The 18,731-nt window shown below is 45.4% G+C and overlaps 2 protein-coding genes across 3 annotated transcripts in view; one reads left to right on the top strand and one right to left on the bottom strand.

Moving 5' to 3' along the window:
• Window positions 1-4,576, bottom strand: part of mboat2b (membrane bound O-acyltransferase domain containing 2b) — a 10,352-nt gene extending 5,776 nt beyond the window's left edge. The window contains exons 1-3 of the mRNA XM_037686003.1: window positions 4,454-4,576; window positions 747-892; window positions 78-155 (exon numbers count right to left, since the gene is read on the bottom strand). Coding sequence (XP_037541931.1) covers window positions 78-155; window positions 747-892; window positions 4,454-4,543 — 314 coding nt within the window. The 5' untranslated portion in view covers window positions 4,544-4,576. The remainder of the gene's footprint in view (window positions 1-77; window positions 156-746; window positions 893-4,453) is intronic.
• Window positions 4,577-6,846: 2,270 nt separating this feature from the next.
• Window positions 6,847-18,731, top strand: part of cep43 (centrosomal protein 43) — a 13,179-nt gene continuing 1,294 nt past the window's right edge. The window contains exons 1-16 of one of the 2 annotated variants that reach the window (XM_037686004.1): window positions 6,847-7,004; window positions 7,414-7,467; window positions 7,536-7,590; window positions 7,977-8,065; window positions 9,038-9,175; window positions 9,247-9,285; window positions 9,906-9,965; window positions 10,046-10,116; window positions 10,386-10,447; window positions 10,540-10,601; window positions 11,050-11,124; window positions 12,275-12,316; window positions 12,797-12,966; window positions 14,111-14,173; window positions 15,902-15,961; window positions 17,527-17,630. In XM_037686004.1, coding sequence (XP_037541932.1) covers window positions 6,921-7,004; window positions 7,414-7,467; window positions 7,536-7,590; window positions 7,977-8,065; window positions 9,038-9,175; window positions 9,247-9,285; window positions 9,906-9,965; window positions 10,046-10,116; window positions 10,386-10,447; window positions 10,540-10,601; window positions 11,050-11,124; window positions 12,275-12,316; window positions 12,797-12,966; window positions 14,111-14,173; window positions 15,902-15,961; window positions 17,527-17,630 — 1,228 coding nt within the window. In that variant the 5' untranslated portion in view covers window positions 6,847-6,920. The remainder of the gene's footprint in view (window positions 7,005-7,413; window positions 7,468-7,535; window positions 7,591-7,976; window positions 8,066-9,037; window positions 9,176-9,246; window positions 9,286-9,905; window positions 9,966-10,045; window positions 10,117-10,385; window positions 10,448-10,539; window positions 10,602-11,049; window positions 11,125-12,274; window positions 12,317-12,796; window positions 12,967-14,110; window positions 14,174-15,901; window positions 15,962-17,526; window positions 17,631-18,731) is intronic. The other variant, XM_037686005.1, reaches the window with a different exon arrangement.

Genomic DNA, 18,731 nt, shown 5'->3' with positions numbered 1-18,731 from the left:
CAGACCAGGACTAACTATAGATCTGTGGTTCCTAGAGACCTACAGACTTGGACTATTAGATTTGTCACGGGACTCACTTGTGCATGTGCTCGACTCCGGTCAGGATCATGATCCCGTAGGTGAGTCCGCTCTGCAGCAGGAAGTGAAGCGTGTACCTGCAGGAAGAGGAAGTGGACACGTTTCTGTGTGCAACACCTCAGGGCGGAGCTTTTACCCCCCTGCTGCCCTTGGGTCCAACAAATCCACCTCAGGGCAGGGGTGGGTGGGGGTGGGCGGGGGCGTGTTGACCCCAGGGCAGCAGGAGGGAAGTCGAGCTTGCACAGCGACTTCCAGCAGCAACGATCAGGATCATTTTATTTTATCTTTCGTCTTTAATGATGAACGTGATGAGAAGTTTCAACAGTTTCTGTTTAATAAATAAATTTATTAATAATAAAGTGTGAGAACGATCAGAGGAACGATTTTTGTTTCAGGAGAAAATATAAATGAATTAAATTGTTTTTGTCTTTCTGGGAATTTAAAGTTCTGCCACAAAAACAACAAATACACAAAAACGATCAATTTAAAAAAGTAAGAAAACATTTAAGTCAAATATTCTTGTTTTTGTAAAACTTTCCTTTAACTTTTTTATTTCTCATTTCTACAGCCTTCTCGTGATACCTGTTCCATGTCCGTTTTGTTTCCGGGTCTCAGAAATAAAAATAAATTTAAATTAGGCGCTCGTTCGGGAGCCGTCGTGTTCTCACCATCCGAAGCAGAACGTGGCGAAGTAGAGGCCCAGAACGGTGGCCACCACGTGTCTGACCAGCGGACTCGTCTTACTGGGGTGGAGGAACAGTCGGAACCAGAAGGCCGAGACCAGAGCGCAGAGCTGGCACACCACGAAGTTCACCTGCAGAGGGGACAGAGACACCGGGGACGCTCAGCTTGTCCCAGGGACAGGAGGACGAGGACAAGACAGGAACCATGTACAGCTGCACCGCTCGGCCCGCCGACACTCACAACAAACTGAAGAAACTTTATTTAAGGTTCCATAAGAACCCTTTAAAAGCTGCAAAGCCAAACACCCAGGAACCTTTGGAGAACCTCCCCTAAATCTGACCGTTATACAGGGAACCTTTAAAGAACGTTCCCCAAACATTTCCTAAAGGTTACAAATTCTGTTACCGCTTGAGAGAACCTTCAGGAACTTCAGGTTCCCTGAAGGTCTCAATGTGAACGTTGAAACTAACCTTGAGGGAACCTTCTGGGATTGTTCCCTAAAAGTTCTCTGAAGGTTTTATAACAGTTCTCCAATGTTCCATGAATATTACAGACCCGGCAACATTTAGAGAACAATCCCTTAAAGTTCCCCTAAGATCACTTTAGGCAACCTTCAGGGAACGTTTCTCATAAGATGTTCTGACAGTTTTACAGGGGAACCGTTAAAGAACGTTTGCTGAATGTTCCCCAAACATCCTCTTCAGGTTACAAACCCTGTAACCACGTTCAGAGAACTTTTAGAAGTTCCTTGAAGGTCTCAATGTGAAAGACGCAACTTTAAAAAATGTTTTTATGGTTACACGGTGTAACTTTAAACAACGTTCCCCAAACAGGTTCTAAGGGACAAACTGTGTAACTTTTAGAGAATGTTCAAGTAATGTTCCCTAAAGGTTCCTTGGACACATCTTGAAAGTGTCAGAAACTTTTCAGAAGGGTACATAACGGAACATTTAGAGAACGTTGCCTGAATTTTCACCAAGTGTTCTTAAGAGAACAATTAACTGTTCTTTAGGGAACATTCTCAAAGGTTTTCTGAAGGTTACAAGACCCTAACGTGTACGTTCTCTGAAGGCTACAGAGCTTGTGACATTTAGAGAATGTTCCCAAAAAGTTGCCCTGGTCACGTTTGGACAGTGACAACTAAACTTTAGAGAACTTTTTGGGAACGGTTTCCTCTGAAGGTTACTCAAATGAACAATTACAACGTTGCCCTAAAGGTCCTGAATCCTTTAACCCTTGGAGAACAATCCACAAGCATTCCGTGAATGTTCCCTGAAGGTCACAACATGAATGCTGGAATTAATGGAAGGGAACGTTCCATAATTGTGTTCTGACAGATATACAAGAGAACTTTAAAGAAATGTGTACCAAACGTTCCCTAAAGGTTACGAAGTTTGTAACAACTTTCAGAGAACCTTTGGGATTTGTTCCCTAAAGGCTCCTTGATGATCACAATGTGAAAGTTGAGATACACTTTGAGGGAACTTTCGGGGAACGTTCCCTACATGTTCTTTGAAGGTCACACTGCACAACAGTCTGTAGAACTAAGGCAATGGAGGAGGGGGCGTACCAAAGAGACCATCTTATCACAAGCAGAACTGGTTTGTTCCAGTTTGTAGTAAGATGTTGGGAGAAGATTCAGTTCTGTTGTGTGTTTCCTTGACTGATGAAGCCTTCTGGATGGAAGACGAAACGTTTCAGCACAACAAAAAAAAAAGAAATTGTCCAGATGACCTGACTGAAAAATGATGGATTGTATACCTGGATTATTGAGCATGGACTTTGTTGTTTTTCTGTAGAACTGTTCTAACGGTTTCAGGTCTTGTAACCTTTAAAGAACATTCAGGGAACGTTCTCTAAAAATCTTCTGGGAATGTTCTCCAAAGTTCCTCTGAATGTTGTACATTTCTACAACCTTCTCTGAATGTTCCAGATCCTTTAACCTTTAGAGAACTCTCCCTGAAGAACACATCGTGAATGTTTAGGGAACATTCCTAAAAGTTCACTAAAGGTTCCCTGAAAAACCAACAAAAGGGAAACAGAACAAATATAAATAAATCGGAGTTCTGCAATGATTTGTTGGTTCTACGTGTGGAATTAATAAACGTTCTGTTGGGTTCAGATCCACCAGGCAGGACCAGCAGGGTCTGACTGGGTTCAGAACCAAAACCGGTTCAGTTCTGACGGAGCTGGATCGGGTCCTGCTGAGGGTCCACGCTGAGCAACAATCTGGACCTTCTGGTCCGAACACAGCTGGACTGAGACCGGAACAGGTCTGAGACCACGAGGTTTTCTCAGCTGCTGGGACTCTTTCTGTCGGCTGCACCGAGTCGGACTGGAGATGTGGCCGAAACGTTTCTGCTTAGTTACAGTTGGGTTTCAGCTCGTAAAAATCAGCTAAAGAAATAAATGATTTGAGCTTTTGTTTCTTTTTTCAAGAAGAAATTTTATCACAGAAACTTCCTTTGTAGAAACTTCACACTGTGAATATGAAGCTAAAACAAGCTGAACGTGAGCTAAAACCAGCAGGACACAAGCTAAAATCAACTAAAACACAAGCTAAAATCAGCTAAACACAAGCTAAAACCAGCAGGACACAAGCTAAAATCAACTAAAACACAAGCTAAAATCAGCTGAACACAAGCTATAACCAGCAGAACATGAGCTAAAATTAGCTAAGCTAAAATCAACAGAGTTAGGCTAAAATCAGCTAAACACAAGCTAAAACCAGCTAAACACAAGCTAAAACAGCAGGACACAAGCTAAAACAGCAGGACACAAGATAAAACCAGCTAAACACAAGCTAAAATCAGCTAAAACACAAGCTAAAATCAGCTGAACACAAGCTATAACTAGCAGAACGTGAGATAAAATTAGCAAAGCTAAAATCAACAGCGTTAGGCTAAAATCAGCTAAACACAAGCTAAAATCAGCTAAAACACAAGCTAAAATCAGCTGAACACAGAATGTGAGCTAAAATTAGCAAAGCTAAAATCAACAGAGTAAGGCTAAAATCAGCTAAAGCACAAGCTAAAACCAGCAGGACACAATCTAAAATCAGCTAAACACAAGCTAAAACCAGCAGGACACAAGCTAAAATCAGCTAAACACAAGCTAAAACCAGCAGGACACAAGCTAAAATCAGCTAAAGCACAAGCTAAAACCAGCAGGACACAAGCTAAAATCAGCTAAAGCACAAGCTAAAACCAGTATTTATATTCTGTGTATGTGTACTGTGTGTATAAATATGTGTACTGTGTGTATAAATATATAAATCTGTTTCTCAGGTTTAGTAAACAGGATGTTTGTGGATTCTGATGTGATTTATAATAATTATTGATGATTTGTGATGGTTTATGATGGAATGATTATTAATGATTATTGATAATATAATAATGATGATCAGACTCCTCTTCATCCTCCTCCTCATCCTGACCACGGGATGTTTGGGTCTCGGTTCTGGTCCAGAACCCTGCCTCGGTTCCGGCTGTCTGTCCCGCACGGATCGTGTTTACAGACAACGCGTCCCGCAGCTGGACCGGATCCGAGGCCCAGGTCCTGCAGGACAGCCTGCCCCCCCACCCCGCCCTCCTTCTGCATCTTTTGTTGCAAAACGCGCCTCAGAGACCCGGACGGACCCGATGCGGGGCTCCGCGGCTCGGGCCCGGCCTGGTCCGGGTCCTGGTCGTACCTGGTCCAGCGGCAGCTTGGTGAGGTCGCTGACCGGCTGCAGGAGGCTGGAGCCGGTGCAGGCCGTGGACGGAGCGCGATCGTCGGCCATGGCGCCTCCGGACGGAGCGGCTGAGGATCCGGATCCACCGGGAGGGGGTCTGCTGGAGTCTGCCCAGTCCTTCCTGCTCCTCCTCCTCAGTCTGCCCCCCCTCCTCTCTCCTTTTTCACTCTCTCCTCCATCTGCTGCTCCTCTCCTCCTTAGATGATCCCATAATAAACATCCAGCCGCCTTGTTTATTTGTTTATTTATTTATTTATTTATTTATTTATTTATTTGTTTGTTTACTTATTTGTTTATTTATTTATGGCCAACAAAATACAGTCATGTAAGAAGCAGCTGTACCAGGGGCCCCCACCAGAGATGCTTTAATGTGGGGGGCATGTGGGGGCCACAGAGCGTCCTGGGGTGGCACCAGAACCAAAAGTGTTGTTTCATTCAACCTTTATTTCTACGGGCTGGTCTCACTGAGCCTCACAAGAGAGACCTGATCTAACAACGAGCGACGACGACAGTGGACGATCATACAAGAAACATACAAACTGGAAAACATGAAGAAAATTATATTTAAGAAATGAAGCAATAACCGCTACATTGCAAGGTGGTGTCGAAAACTACAAACAGGAACACGTCTGCGTTGGTTCTTCCAGGAACTGAACAGATGTTTGAAGCCACTTAGAGAGGTCAAAGGTCGAGAGCTTCAGATCTTTTTACAAGATATTCCAGGAAACAGGAGCGGAGTAGGAGAAGGTCCTTTTGTCTAGTTCAGTCCTCACTGAGGGAACACTGCAGGTAATGATGTCCTGAGAGCGCACGCTGTAGCTGCACTCACACAGAGACATGTAGGAGGAGATGTATGAAGGCAGCAGACCAAGAAGTGATTTAAAGATGAAAATGTACCAGTGGGAGAGTCTGTGTGAAGTTAATGGTGACCAGTTAACCAGTGAATACTGGGTGCAGTGGTGGGTACGGTAGTTACAGCCAGTTATGAATCTTAGTGCACCATGATAGACAGCATCCAACATCTGCAGCATCCAACATCTGCAGCATCCAACATCTGCAGGTTCTTGTAGGAGCGTTCATGTAAATAATGTCACCGTAATCAATGGAGGGAAGGAAAGTCACAGATACAAGGCGTTCCTCAGGGTTCAGAGTTAGACAGGATCTGTTTCTGAAAAAGAAACCCAGTTTAACTTTCAGTTTCTTTACTAGGTTTAACACATGGAGCTTAAAAGAGAGATGTGAGTCGACCAAGATACACAAATATTTATAGGAATCAACAAACTCAATGGGGACACCATTTGAGGATAAAATCAGAGGAAGAACTGCTGGGACCAACTTCCTGTTTGAACAAAGCATCCCTTTGGTTTTATCTGCGTTAGGACAAGTTTGAGACGGAGCAAGTCTGATTGGATGATGTTGAAAGCATTTGTGTTTATTTTTATTGAACACACACACAGAAGTGTGTGTGTGTGTGTGTGTGATGACATAAATAAAAATAATGTATTTAGTTTTTGGGGGAACAGAAACACAAAACCTGTTGTATCTTTGTTAAATCTATTGATCGTTTGATGGATAAAAATGATGATTGAACAACGTGATGAAGAAACAAACTAAAGAGGGACATTGGGGGGGGGGGGGGGGCACTGCCCCCCTGAGCCCTCTCCTGGTGACACCCCTGGAGAAGAGTTTAGGTACAAAACAAGCGTTTGATTCAGAATAAGAAGAATCAGTTTTAGCTCCTCTTTAGTTTCTTTACAGCGACAGGAGTTGGACCAGACGAGGTTCATCAGAACCCGGGTCACCATGGGCCCAGTTCTGTGTAAACTCTGTTCAACTGCACCCCCTCCCCTGACTCAGGGCCAGATGTGGACCATGAGAAACCTCCAGATGTGGGTTTTATGCGTGTAAATGTTATTTTTGGAGTTCATGTTCTTGGTCAGCTTGTCAAACTGTGGATGTTAAAGAGTTTATGAGCTAAATAATAAATTTTATGTCTAATCTCTCAGTAGTTTGTACTTTTTTCTTTTTTATACTTTTAGATTTTTGGCCAAGCGTGTAAATAAACATAAAAACGTTCATTAATGAATGAAACCTGTGAAACTGCACATTCAGTCTGAAACACAGGAACAGGTCTGACTTGTTTTTATTGTTAAACAGTAAATCTGTCAGCTGACACAAACACAGTTTTCATATTTTTTGTTTTTAAAAAGCTCTCATACTTTGCATTTTTCAAGGTTTTAACGTAAAAATGAAACAAAGTTAAAACTTGTTAAAAGCTGTAAATCTGAACTGGTGGCTACCACTAGGTGGCGGTGTCGCCCCAGCCCGGCAGCAGCTGCTGACGTCACTTCCGGGTTGTTTCCGGTCCGTTTGTTGTGGTTCTTCTCAGTTCTTGTGCCACAGTTGTGCTGGACAGCGGGTGATCATGTCGGCTGCTGAGGACGACACGGAGCTGAGGGACCTGCTGATCCAGAACCTGGAGACCAGCGGAGTCCTGAACAAGCTGAAGGTCCGAGGACCGTTAGCGTCACGATGCTAACGGCTAATGCTAATCTGTCTGTGACGTGCAGTGGCTGAACTCTGAACTAGTTAGTTAGCTCCTGGTTGTTGCTGGCTGGTTAGTGACCGAGTGCTGAGTCACCTTCGGTGTCCAGCTCTGTTTGTGCAGCAGTAAAAGCTTAAAGCTGATTTAGCGTTTCAGCTTTTTTTGTTTGTTTGTTTCATATCAAGTAAAAATAACTGAAAATGTTTAATTTCTCTCAGACAAAAATCTTGTTTTGAAGCAGAAACACTTTGAACATTTGCTTGAAACATGTTTGCTGTAGATCAGCTGAGGCTTTTTGCAACTTTAGATTAGAACTAACATCTCTGTGTGAATGATCACATTTATAATTTGTGTGTAAATGTTTTTCGTGCAGGCAGAGATGAGGGCAGCCGTGTTCCTGGCCATGGAGGACCAGGACAGGCTGGAGGTGAAGCTTCATCCTGACTTTTCTTCACAGTTTGATTCGTCATCAACGTTTGTCTTTTCTGTCCCCAGAACAAAACTCCACTCGTCAACGAAAACCTGAAGAAATGCCTGAACACTCAAGACGGTCAGTTTTTCTTGGATCCAAACGAGTTTCATCTCCTGGTGTTTTCCTCCTCTGAACATCAGCTTTATGTGTCTGCTCATCTTCTGTCTGTGTTTCTCTGGAGTTTGTTGTTGTAGTTTGTGGTTGTGACCACAGGGTGGTGCTGCCGCACCATCAGACCTCTGGTTCTGGGTTCAGGGTCTTCTTTAAATCCTGTTCTGCTCAGTGTTTTGGGAGCTGCTCCAGACCCAAACAGCTACAAAGAGAAAAGTTTAAAAGTAGCTGCTGTGAGGAGAAGAGCTGCAGGAGTGTTGCTGCAACTTGTCTGCATTTGGACCGAATCCGTCATTAAACCGAAGTGTTGGAGCCGTCTCTGTCTGGTTCTGATCCGTGTTTTATCCCCGCAGGTCGCCTGGTGGCCAGCCTGATCGTAGACTTCCTGCAGGTCTTCAACCTGGACTTCAGCCTCGCCGTGTTCCAACCCGAGATCAACCTGGTGAGCAGCACAGAAAAAACCCGACCCGAACGGGTCCGCGCTCCGGTTCTGTTTGACAAAGACTTTAAAACGTCCCGACAACAACAAACGGACTTGACGGCTCTGAGCTCCTTAAACCTCACGCTGACGTAACTCGTGTGGTGGAAAGTTTCTCCTCGGAGCTTCAGATGAACAGAAACGCTCAGAATCTGAAGCCGTCAAGTGACATCACGCACAGAAAGCAGCTGATTTTTGTTCGTCTGGTAGTTTTTAACCCAGCTCCTCTTCAGTAACCCTGAGATTTACGTCTCGTTGAAGAGAGCCGGGTCTTTTGAATCTGTTCCTTTTGAAGAGCCGGCTGTTTGTGAACATGGTGTTTCTGACCTGCAGGCCCGTTAAAGAGCTCGTTGTTAACAGAAACTGTTGTTTGGATAAAATCTGTGATTAAGATGAAACTGGTGACATCAAACCAGTTTATCAGGTTGTTGTTGTTTACATGTTTGTTGAAGTTTCAAAGGTAAACAGACGTTTCTGTTTTCTTAGTTCATGTTCCTGTAGTCACCTTTTTATCAAAGTGAAGTGACTTATTAGGTTTTGGGATGATTTTTGTTATAAAAGTGATGTAAAAATTAGAGCGACCATCATATCGGCTGATAATGGGACAATTATCACCGATACGTCCCCAAACACACATCAACCTGAAATATTGCCCCCCCCCCCCCAGATATACCAGCCCGGCCGACATATCAGTGGGGCTCTACTTTTAATATTTGTTAAAGATGATAGAATATTTTATCTGTAGATCTGTTTAGACTTTTTAAATTGTTGATTCTGAGTAAAACTGAGTGAATCTTTGCGTCAGTTTGTACTTCCTGTCTGATTTCTGCCACTTCCTGTTTATAAACTTGTGTTTGACTCGAGCTCTGAAGCTCAGGAACAAACAAAAAAGATAAAATGAGTTTTTAAATCAGCCGATGTGTTTTCTGTGAGCAGCTGAACGGTCTGGACAGCCGGGACCTGGTCTGCAGGGACCTGGGTCTGTCTGACTCGGATCTGAATAAAACGTCCCCGCTGCTGCTGGAGCTGGTCCGGAGAGGACGGCGCGGAGACAAACCGGATGTCCCCACCGAGGTGAGACGGTCCCGCTCAGTTCTGCAGCCGGTCCGACCGAGGCTGATGGTTTGTGTTCTGTGTGTCGGCAGGGAGGCGGAGCTGGAGGCGGAGCTGGAAACGACCGGACGGTGAGAGAAGGACCGGTTCTAGCATGTAAACACAAACGCCCTGTCCAGCTGGTTATTTAGGTTCTGGTTGGAGTCTCTTAAAGGGATCCAGATCAGCAGTTCTTCGTGGTTTCAGATGTTTAAAGGTTCCCTCTGGACCCCCAAATAATTTCAGACCCGACGGGTCAGATCTGAGCTCGGATCGGTCTGCAGGAGTTCCTCAAGTTGTGTGTTTGGACTGATCCAGGTCGACCTAGTTCTTAGGATTTGGGTCACTGGGTGTTGACAGATAAAGGGGGCGGGGCTTAGGGTGTCCTGCTGACGTCTGTGTCCCAGGTTCTGTTGATGAAGTCCCTGGATCCTTGAGTTCCTCGTGCAGTTCCTGATTAATCTTTTGGTCCTAATCATGATGAGTAACCTGGTCCTGAGGGGTTTCCTGGTCCTGAAGGGACTCAGTTTTCTGTTTCTGTCCAACAGGATTCGTTTCAGTCGTCGTTTGAAGAAACTCGTCTTATTTTCATCATTAGCTGTTCTTCTCCTTCAGACTTTAGCTGTTCTTCTCCTTCAGACTTTAGCTGTTCTTCTCAGCCTTCAGCTGTTCTTCTCAGATCGTGCTTCATCGTCTTCTTCTTCTGTCTCAGGAGCTCCTCCAGACTCCAGACGTCGCTCTCGCCCGCAGGACCTTTGATCTTTACGACCAGGTGAGTCCAGGGCTGTGATGTCATCGCTCTGCAGCCAATCACAGGTGACCTTCTTACGGCTGGTTCTGTTGGGTCTGCAGGATGGGAGCGGCTCGGTCCGTGGAGAAGATCTGAAGTCTGTGTTCTCGGACCTGCTGCCGGGTCTGAACAGGTCCGACCCGTTTCTCCTTCAGCTGCACTGAGTTTGTTGTTCTTGTTCAAAACGTTCAGTTCTGAAAATGTTTCGTGGTTCTGAAGGATCCAAAGGTCCGGTCCGTTTTAAAGTTTTGAAGCTTGTTTTGGTCCGTCATGTTAACGAGTCCAGAACTTTTTTAACAAATAAGAGTTTTAATCATGAACAGGAAGTCTGGATCTGGGTTCGTCCAGTCGTCCCAGAACCAGAACCGACCGCAGGTTTTTCTGCTGTTTGGGTTTTCACAGGAACATGTTGGAGAGATTCACGTGCGATGAGCTCCGAGCTGCAGACAGAACCTCCTCCGACAGTGAGCCCGGTTCATTCTTCTTAGAACCTGCAGTCTGATCCAAGGAGTTCTGACCCGGGACTGACCGGACTCTTGGTTCTGATTGTTTGCAGGGATCGACTTCCAGTTCTTCCTGGACTCGTACAGACGTCTGTTCTGTCAGTGCAGGAGCGTGGTGAGTCTCGGGTCCTGACCCGGGTTTCAAACGTTCTGATGAGCTCCATGTTCTCCACTTTAATAATTAATCATTTAATTATAATTCACGTTTTAATAATCATTTAAATTTAGCTTCATGTCCGCCGTGTCAAACAAATCCTGCTCAGATTAACAAAATAAAAGTTGTGTCATTTATTCCCACATAATTTGAACAAAGTCACAAAAACCAGAAAATCTTTTAATGTTTCACTTTTAAATAATTTGGGAGCAAAATAAAAACACGAACTTCTTTAATAACGATAAATATCTTTAATTTGAGCCGGTGGCGTTTTAAAACGTTTGTTCTGACGCTCAGATTAGATCAAATTATTTAATCCCGTTCAGCTCCCGGAGCGATCGATGTGTTTGTTCAAACGTTTTAATGTTTTAAAGTTTTAAAGTTTTAAAGTTTCTGATCCTGCTTTCAGGTCGTTCCGGACTCGAACACGAGTCGACCTCAGAGCCGGGCTGAGGATCGAGCCGCCTCTCCTCCGGTCAGTAAGGTCCGTTCTGCTTTCAACCGGTTCTTCCTTCGAGACTTTTCATTTTATAAAACAGCTGAAACTCGTTGTCCGTGCTGGAACGGCGGCGCTGCAGGATGAAGGAATTCTTCTGTTCAATCCTAAAAACACACGAAGGTTTCAGACACGACGGAGATTTAAACTCCAGGGACAGTTTCTGCTTCTCCCCCAACACCTAACGAGGTTCTGACCAAGAGGAAACCAGGTGATGAAGACGTTCAGGTGTTACTCTGTCCAGCAGGACACGTTGTCCTCGTCCTCCATTGGGGACACTTTTTGTCTTGGTGAAAAGTGCTGAAATGTCCCATAAAATGGTGTGGTCCTTGAAGGCAGCAGATGTTTCTGTAAAATCTTCTGGACTTTTCTGCATTAATGCTGCCATCAGAACCGGGCTTTTGGACTTGTCTTTTTTGAGCAGCCAGCCCCAGAACATGATACAACCACCACCGTGCCAAACACTGGATACCGTGTTCTTGGAGTTTATTTTTGTCTCATCAGAGCATTAGATGTCACCTGAGAGGGTTCTGGTGGTGATTCAAGTCCAGTCCATCACAGAACCCTGATCCAGGTTGCGAACCCCAGAGGATGGCAGCTAGAGAACCCATCTGTATCCAGAAAGAGACCTCCAACGTTTCTGAGCAGAGTTTTAGGAGCAACAACCCAAAGCTCAGTTCCAGGCTTTGGTTTCCTGCTCCTGGGGGATCAGGGACAGAGGGGGTGGTGGGGGGCTGGGCTGAACCGATTCGGACAAAGATCAGAGTATCATCAGCATACAGTCAAAGTTTGGCACCGTGGTAGGAGATGGTTTAACCAAAATAAAGCATGAAATAAGAAAGAGGAGTGGTCCAAGTACACCACTTTGAGGTACTCCAGGATTAGTTGGAGCTGTGGGGAAACCAGGTACTTCCTGTCCCTAACCCAGTTCCTTCTGGAATGTGTTGCAGCTTGAAATGCAGAACTGGAAACACCGAAACTGAAAATATTTCAAAATAAAGAGATTGTGTAAAAACTGAAAACAAACCCGTAGTTGATGCTCCTGTTAACTTTTCATGCATGAGAGCAGAACCTCCTGCGTGTTTCTGATGGAGGTCCGGTTCGTGGCTCTGACGGCTGCTCTTCGTGTTGTGCACAGATCCCCAGGTACAGAGTCCAGAGGAGCCAGACGGTCGTCAAGGTAACGAGACGAGCAGCAGACCCAGACACTTCCTGTCACAATAAAAGCACCGGAGTTGATCTGTCCGTCAGACGCGTTCGCCGTCGCCTCGTTTGTCGTTTTTAGAGCACAGAACCTTTCCTCCTGCATGAGTCCAGTCTGTGTCGTTCAGTCAGAACCCGTCCGGTCCGTCTCAGAATGACTTCAGCTGTGGAACAAACAGGTTCAGCTTTTAGCTCCTAATCTTTGATCTACGGTGGCTCTGAAGGGTCAAATGAGTCGAAGCTAATTGGAACGATGTGAAAAACAAAAAGCCCAGATTTGTTTCAAACACGTGACCCGGTTGGTTCCACAGCAGCTTTCAGCTCATGTTCACAGCTGAAAGTTTTACAGTTCAGCAAATTATAAAAAGCTTCGGCTGCTTCTCCTCTTCATCAGCTCTTCATCAGCTTCAGGACCACCTGAATCCGTTTGTCTCACCTGAACTGTGGTTCTCCTCAGGACCCGGAGCGTTCGTCCTCTCCGGGGGAAGGAGACCTTCAGCAGCAAACCTCCTCCTCTGCAGGGGTGAGGAAGGAGGAGGAGGAGGAGGAGGAGGAGCAGGGAGACCAGGATGAAGGAGACTCGTTCTTCGACGACCCGCTGCCCAAACCCCAGAAGACGTACGGCTGGTGAGCGACCGCGAGGCTCAGAGCTGATGTTCCTGGACCTTAGAAGGTCACCGGACCTGGTCCAGGTCTGAGGTTCTGAACAGGACCCAGTCCAGATCTGAGGTTCTGAACAGGACCCGGTCCAGATGTCCAGATCTGAGGTTCTGAACAGGACCTGGTCCAGGTCTGAGGTTCTGAACAGGACCCGGTCCAGGTCTGAGGTTCTGAACAGAAGGTTCTGGACCCGCTGCAGGAACCCGTGCTGTCCGGGATGAAACTCAAGATTTTAATTTTCTGCATCAGAATCTAAATCTGAAGAAAATAAATTTAAAGTTTTATAAAAATGATTAGATTTTATTTTATTAGCGATAAATTCACTTTTTATTGTTAATAAAATAAAATAATGACGGAAAATAAAGTAGAAAAAATGTTTATAAAACAGTTAAAATAAGTTTCCACACAAAACAAATTTATTTAGATGTTCAAAGAGAAAATATCAAATTATAAATAAATAAAATACGATTATTGTTAAAATAAATAAATATTATTTTTAATTGATAAAAAATAAAATGTGCAAAACTTTACAAATAAGAAACAAAAAATAATTAAACGTCTCCAAAAGAAAAAAAGTGCTAAAATTAACAATAAATTAAAAAATAAAATTATTTCAAAAGGTGAAAAAAATAAAAATAAATAAAAATTTCCAAATATAATTTTAAATTTTAATAAAACGTTCTGTTTTATTTTCTTAATTTATTTCAAACTTCCTGAAACCAAAACGCAGAAAGTTCCCGTTGAACATCGCTGTTCCCGTTTCATGGACCGACCAGAACCGGTCCAGAACTGGTCCAGAACCAGCAGCGGGCCTGAACCTGTGTCTCTCCTGTCTCTGCTGCCTCTGAAGTCGAAGCCCTCTGGTCGGAGACGAGGCGTCCTCAGAGAGGACAGAAGGACAGCAGCAGTGAGTATCACAGGAAACCGCCGTCAAAATAAAAGTCCCGTCATCGGGTCGGTCCGGACAGGAACAGTTTCTGATCATTTGAGAAGAATTGGGTTTAGTTTTCCTCGCCGTCCTCACACTTTGTCTTTCACTGTCCCCGGAGTGTCTCCATACTGTCCCCCTGGTCTCATGTCCGTGTCCTTTCTTTGTCCTTTGACCTTGCAGCGCTGTCCCTCAGAGGGAGGACCGTCCGTCTGGACCGATCAGACGAGGCAGGAGTCTCAGCGAGTGAGTCCGCATGCTCCGTCCAATCAGACGAGCCGGGCGTCTCGTCTCTGATTGGCTGAGAGGCTCGGACAGATCCGAGTCCCGGTTCATCAGGACCGGGACCGGTCCGAGTCCTTCGGGGTGCACCTGAAGGCAGGTTCTGTGCACGAGTCCAGAACCTGCTCCCTGTGGGAGGAGCTCTTCAGAAACCTTCGTACGGAGATCAAATCGTTGTAAAACTCGTCCCACGGACTCGGAACCGTTTTCAAAAGTTACGTTTTGGACGAGACGACTGAACCAGAGCAGAAATGGACAAATTCTTCTTCTTGTGGGAAAATCTGTTTTTCTGGTTCTGGTAGATTTATCCAGCCTCCTTATTTTACATTATTTTAACCGTACGGTACAAAAAACAAACCTTTTTAATCCAGTAACGAGTTTTAATCTCTGGATTATGAGCTGCGGACACGACGCTCTGACGTCCCAGCTTCTCACCGGCCTTGAACGCAGCGTTGCATTAGCGAACCTTAATAGTCACGTTCACAGGCAAGTTGGTCCGACCACAGCAGGTGATTTGTGCACGTGTATTTGAACATACTCCTTGTGCATGTTGAAACGTGCACGTGTGTAAAGCTGGATCTTGTGGGGCTGCTTCTGATTTGTCTCCGTGCGTTTTGAGCTGTTTGAAGACGACGAGTCTTTAGCTCGTCGGTCCGGTACGAGTCTTTAGCTCGTCGGTCCGGTACGAGTCTTTAGCTCGTCGGTCCGGTACGAGTCTTTAGCTCGTCGGTCCAGTCAGAACCAGACCACGCTGAAGACGGCGCCACACGACGGTGCAGGGTTTACAGTGAGAGGTTCCCAGACGGTGTCGTCTTTGATCCGTCTGACCCGGGTCAGAGGTTCTGGGTTTCCTTCTCACAGCACTCTGGACACTGAGGGACAGTGTCCATTTGAAGACCTGTTTGTGTCCGAGCGTTAACTTCCTGTCTTCAGATGTCCTCGTGACGTGGACCGTCCCACTGCATGCTGCTGCCGCCGCCGTGCCTCCAGCTTCTCTTTGTCCTCCAGGTGGAACAATGGCCGCTGAGTCCAAACGGTTCGGTTCTATTTTCACCAGAACCACCAGAGCCAGGGGACGTGTCTCCAAACACGGAGGTCCACCAGAGACTCTGGTCCCAGTTGAAGCTGTGCTCATCGTCTGTGCGATGCGTTCAGGGGCTGGCCCCTTCAGGGTCGTCCAGAACCGGGTCGGGTCACGCTTCACGGTCGGCTGCATGAAAGTTCTGCATGAAGAGAACGGTTCTGGATCGGACCTGTGAGCAGTCTGCATGTTGTAGCACGACTGTGCACGAGTTTGGACCGAGTTTGTCCTCACTGCCTCTGTTTCCTCATCTTCCTGCTCCTCATCCTCCTGCTCCTTGTCCTCCTCATCCTCCTTGTCCTCCTGCTCCTCATCCTCCTGCTCCTCATCCTCCTGCTCCTTGTCCTCCTGTTCCTCCTCCTCCTGCTCCTCCTGCTCCTCCTCCTCCTGTTCCTCCTCCTCCTTCTCCTCCTCCTGCTCCTTGTCCTCCTGCTTCTTGTCCTCCTGCTCCTCCTCCTCCTGCTCCTTGTCCTCCTGCTCCTCATCCTCCTGCTTCTTGTCCTCCTTCTCCTCCTGCTCCTTGTCCTCCTGCTCCTCCTGCTCCTTGTCCTCCTGCTCCTCCTGCTCCTCCTCCTGCTCCTCCTGTTCTTCTTCCTGCTCCTCCTCCTCAGTCTGTCGGTCCTGGCTGGAGACTCGGAGCGAGACGATGCAGTTTCTGGTCCGGCCCTCAGGTGAGCTCCTCGTGGACACCCCCCCCCCCCCATCAGAACCTGTGAGGTTCTGGTCAGACTTCATGTAAACGTCGACCCGTTCAGACGTGTTCTGTTCAGGTTCTGTTCAAACTGTTCTTCATCACATCGTGGATTCTGTTTGATCGTTGACGTGACAATAAATTATAAAATGAGGATTTAACAAACAAACAAACAAACAAACAAACAAAAGTTTGTTTGTTTGTTTGTTTGTTTGTTTGTTTGTTTGTTGAAGCAGCGTTTTAGCTTCAGACCGAGACCAAAACTTTTTCTCTCATTTGATAAAAATACGTTCATTCAGAGCAGCGACAATAAATAAAGAATTAATTTGATGTCTTTTATAAGATCGACAGGAAATGAGTCAAAACTAGAGAAACTGCACTTCCTGTGAAAATGCAGCGTGAACGCTTATTGCAGAAAAACAGCTGAAGTTAGCTAAAAACAGCTGAAGTTAGCTAAAAACAGCTGAAGTTAGCTGAAATGGAAGGACAAGCCTCAATCAGCAGAAGAAAGCAGAAAGAACACATATTTACTGAATTCGGTTTAAATCAGCAGAAATGAGCACAGCAATTAGGAAATCAGCTAAAAAAAAGACTGAAAAGGCAGAAAGAAGCTTAAACTACCAGAAGGAAGTGGAAGGAGCTGAAATTAGCTAAAAAAAAAGTGGAATTAACTGAAAGAGCTAAAAAAAAAAGCATAAAACAGCCGAATATTAGCTGAAATAACTGAAACAAGCAGAAATAATCTGAAAGGAGCAGAAAGAAGTTAGAAGAAGCACAAAAATGTTGTAGTTGGAAGAAAGAATCTGAAAGAAGCACAAAACAGCTGAAAGTAGCTGAAAACAAGTTTAAATTAGCAGCAGGAAGCTGAAAGAAGCTGAAGCAGAACAGAATGTGAAAGAAGCAGTAAAAGGTTGTAAACAGAGCTAAAGAGCTGAAGGATTAAAATGAGCTCAGTTCAGTTTCTATGAGAGAAAAATGGCAGAAAAGGCTAAATATTTCAAACAGCTAAAGTTGCACCAAAACCAAAAGTGACAGCAGGATTGATCTGAAAGAGCCGAACGTTTTGATTCATGATTTGTTGAAAACTGTGAGACGAGAACTGAGCTGAAAAATATATGGAAGGAAAATGGACGACAGTGAACGCATCATAAACGTTCACAGAATGAAGGAAGTCCAGAGTCTGGACCAGAGTCTGGACCAGACTCTGTACCGGTCTGGACCTCTGCAGGTTTGTTTGGGTTCCATCTTTAACATAAGATCAAACGTTTGATTAAAGTTGTAAAATATTAAAAGTTCAGTTTATTCTCGGAGGCGGTGGAACTTCCAGATGTCCCGGCTCAGACTTTAATGAAAATAAAACTTTTTTTTTTAAACGAACTTTAGCTCCAAGTTCTGACGTCTCGCCTTCAGTCGAGATCCAGGACCGGTCTGTGGTTCTGAAGGTTTGAACCGGACCCTTCAGGTTCTGGTCCGGCTCTTTGTTCAGCTGTAAAACGTTCCTGCAGATTTTAAACGGAGCGGTGAAGAACGTGTTCTGGTCCACAGGAAGGCGGAGAGGTCCGGGTCCGGTGGGAGTCCAGTCGGGTTCCTGTCTGAAGGTCCAAGGCCCGGAGGAAGCAGCGCATCTGAGCCGAGCCGCAGCAGAACCGGTCCGTCGCTTCTGTTCCTCTTACGTTCTTTAGAAACATGTTTAAAGGTTCTGCAGCTCGGTCTGGACAAAACATTCCAGACCGAGCTGCAGAACCCAGTTGGACCGGTCAGAACTTTAAGGCCCAACAGCTGGACTTTCAAACCATCAGAACAGATTGTCGTTTCAGTTTGGACCAAATCAAACTCAAGGTCTCGCCCTCCTGCTGCCCCGGGGTCGAACGGACCTCCGAGGCCCGAGGTACTGCGGTCGTTCTGACCCGAGGGCAGCAGGAGGGTTCAGGCTCGCCAAGAACCCTTTAGAACCCTGCAGAGCCAAAACGAACCGGAACCTTCGGAGAATGTTCCCTGAGCATCCCTTTAAGGTAACAAACTTTCAGAGAACCTTCAGAACCGTTCCCTAAAGGGAACTTTTAAAGGTTCCCTGAAGGTCCGTATATGACAAGCGTTTCCTGACGGTTCAACTTGGGAACATTTAGAGAAGGTTCCCTGAAGGTTCTCAGTGTTCTTTAAAGGAGACTGTTTTTAATCATTGAGGCGCCACTTCAAAGACTTTCTGAAGATTACAAGAACCTGAACTGCAGAACGTTCTTTGAAGGTTACACATGGCGTAGGTTTTAGAGAACGTTTCTAAAAGGTTCCCTTGGTCATGTTGTGAAGACAGCTAACCTTTAGAGAACCTTCTGGGAACGTTTTGTTCTGAAGGTCACACAGACGGACTCATGGATTCAACTGGACCTCAACACGTTCTAAAGGGTCCAGGTTACCTCCTGAGAACAAGTCTGAATGTTCCCTGAAGGTTCCCTGAAGGTCACAATGTGGAGGTTGAAACCAACATTTAGGCAGCCTTCTGGGAACGTTCTCTAAGGATTCAAAAAACGTTTTCTGATGAACATGAGAACATTAGTGTTCTCCTGAGTGTTCCCTAAAAGTTCGTTAAAGGATTCTTGGGAACGTTTTTTTCTGAAGGTTTCATAGTTTAACATTTAAACAACCGGACCGTAACACGTTCTAATGTTGTCCCTTAGAGAACAATACTGAACAATCTCTGAAGGTTCTGAAGGTTCTGAAGGTTCCCTGAAGGTTCTGAAGGTTCCCTGAAG

Source organism: Nematolebias whitei, chromosome 12 (genome assembly GCF_014905685.2).
Source record: "Nematolebias whitei isolate Nwh7 chromosome 12, NemWhi1, whole genome shotgun sequence".
NCBI classification, from domain to species: domain Eukaryota; kingdom Metazoa; phylum Chordata; class Actinopteri; order Cyprinodontiformes; family Rivulidae; genus Nematolebias; species Nematolebias whitei.
Note: the sequence above shows the minus strand (reverse complement) of the source record. Positions and strands in the feature narration are given on the sequence as shown.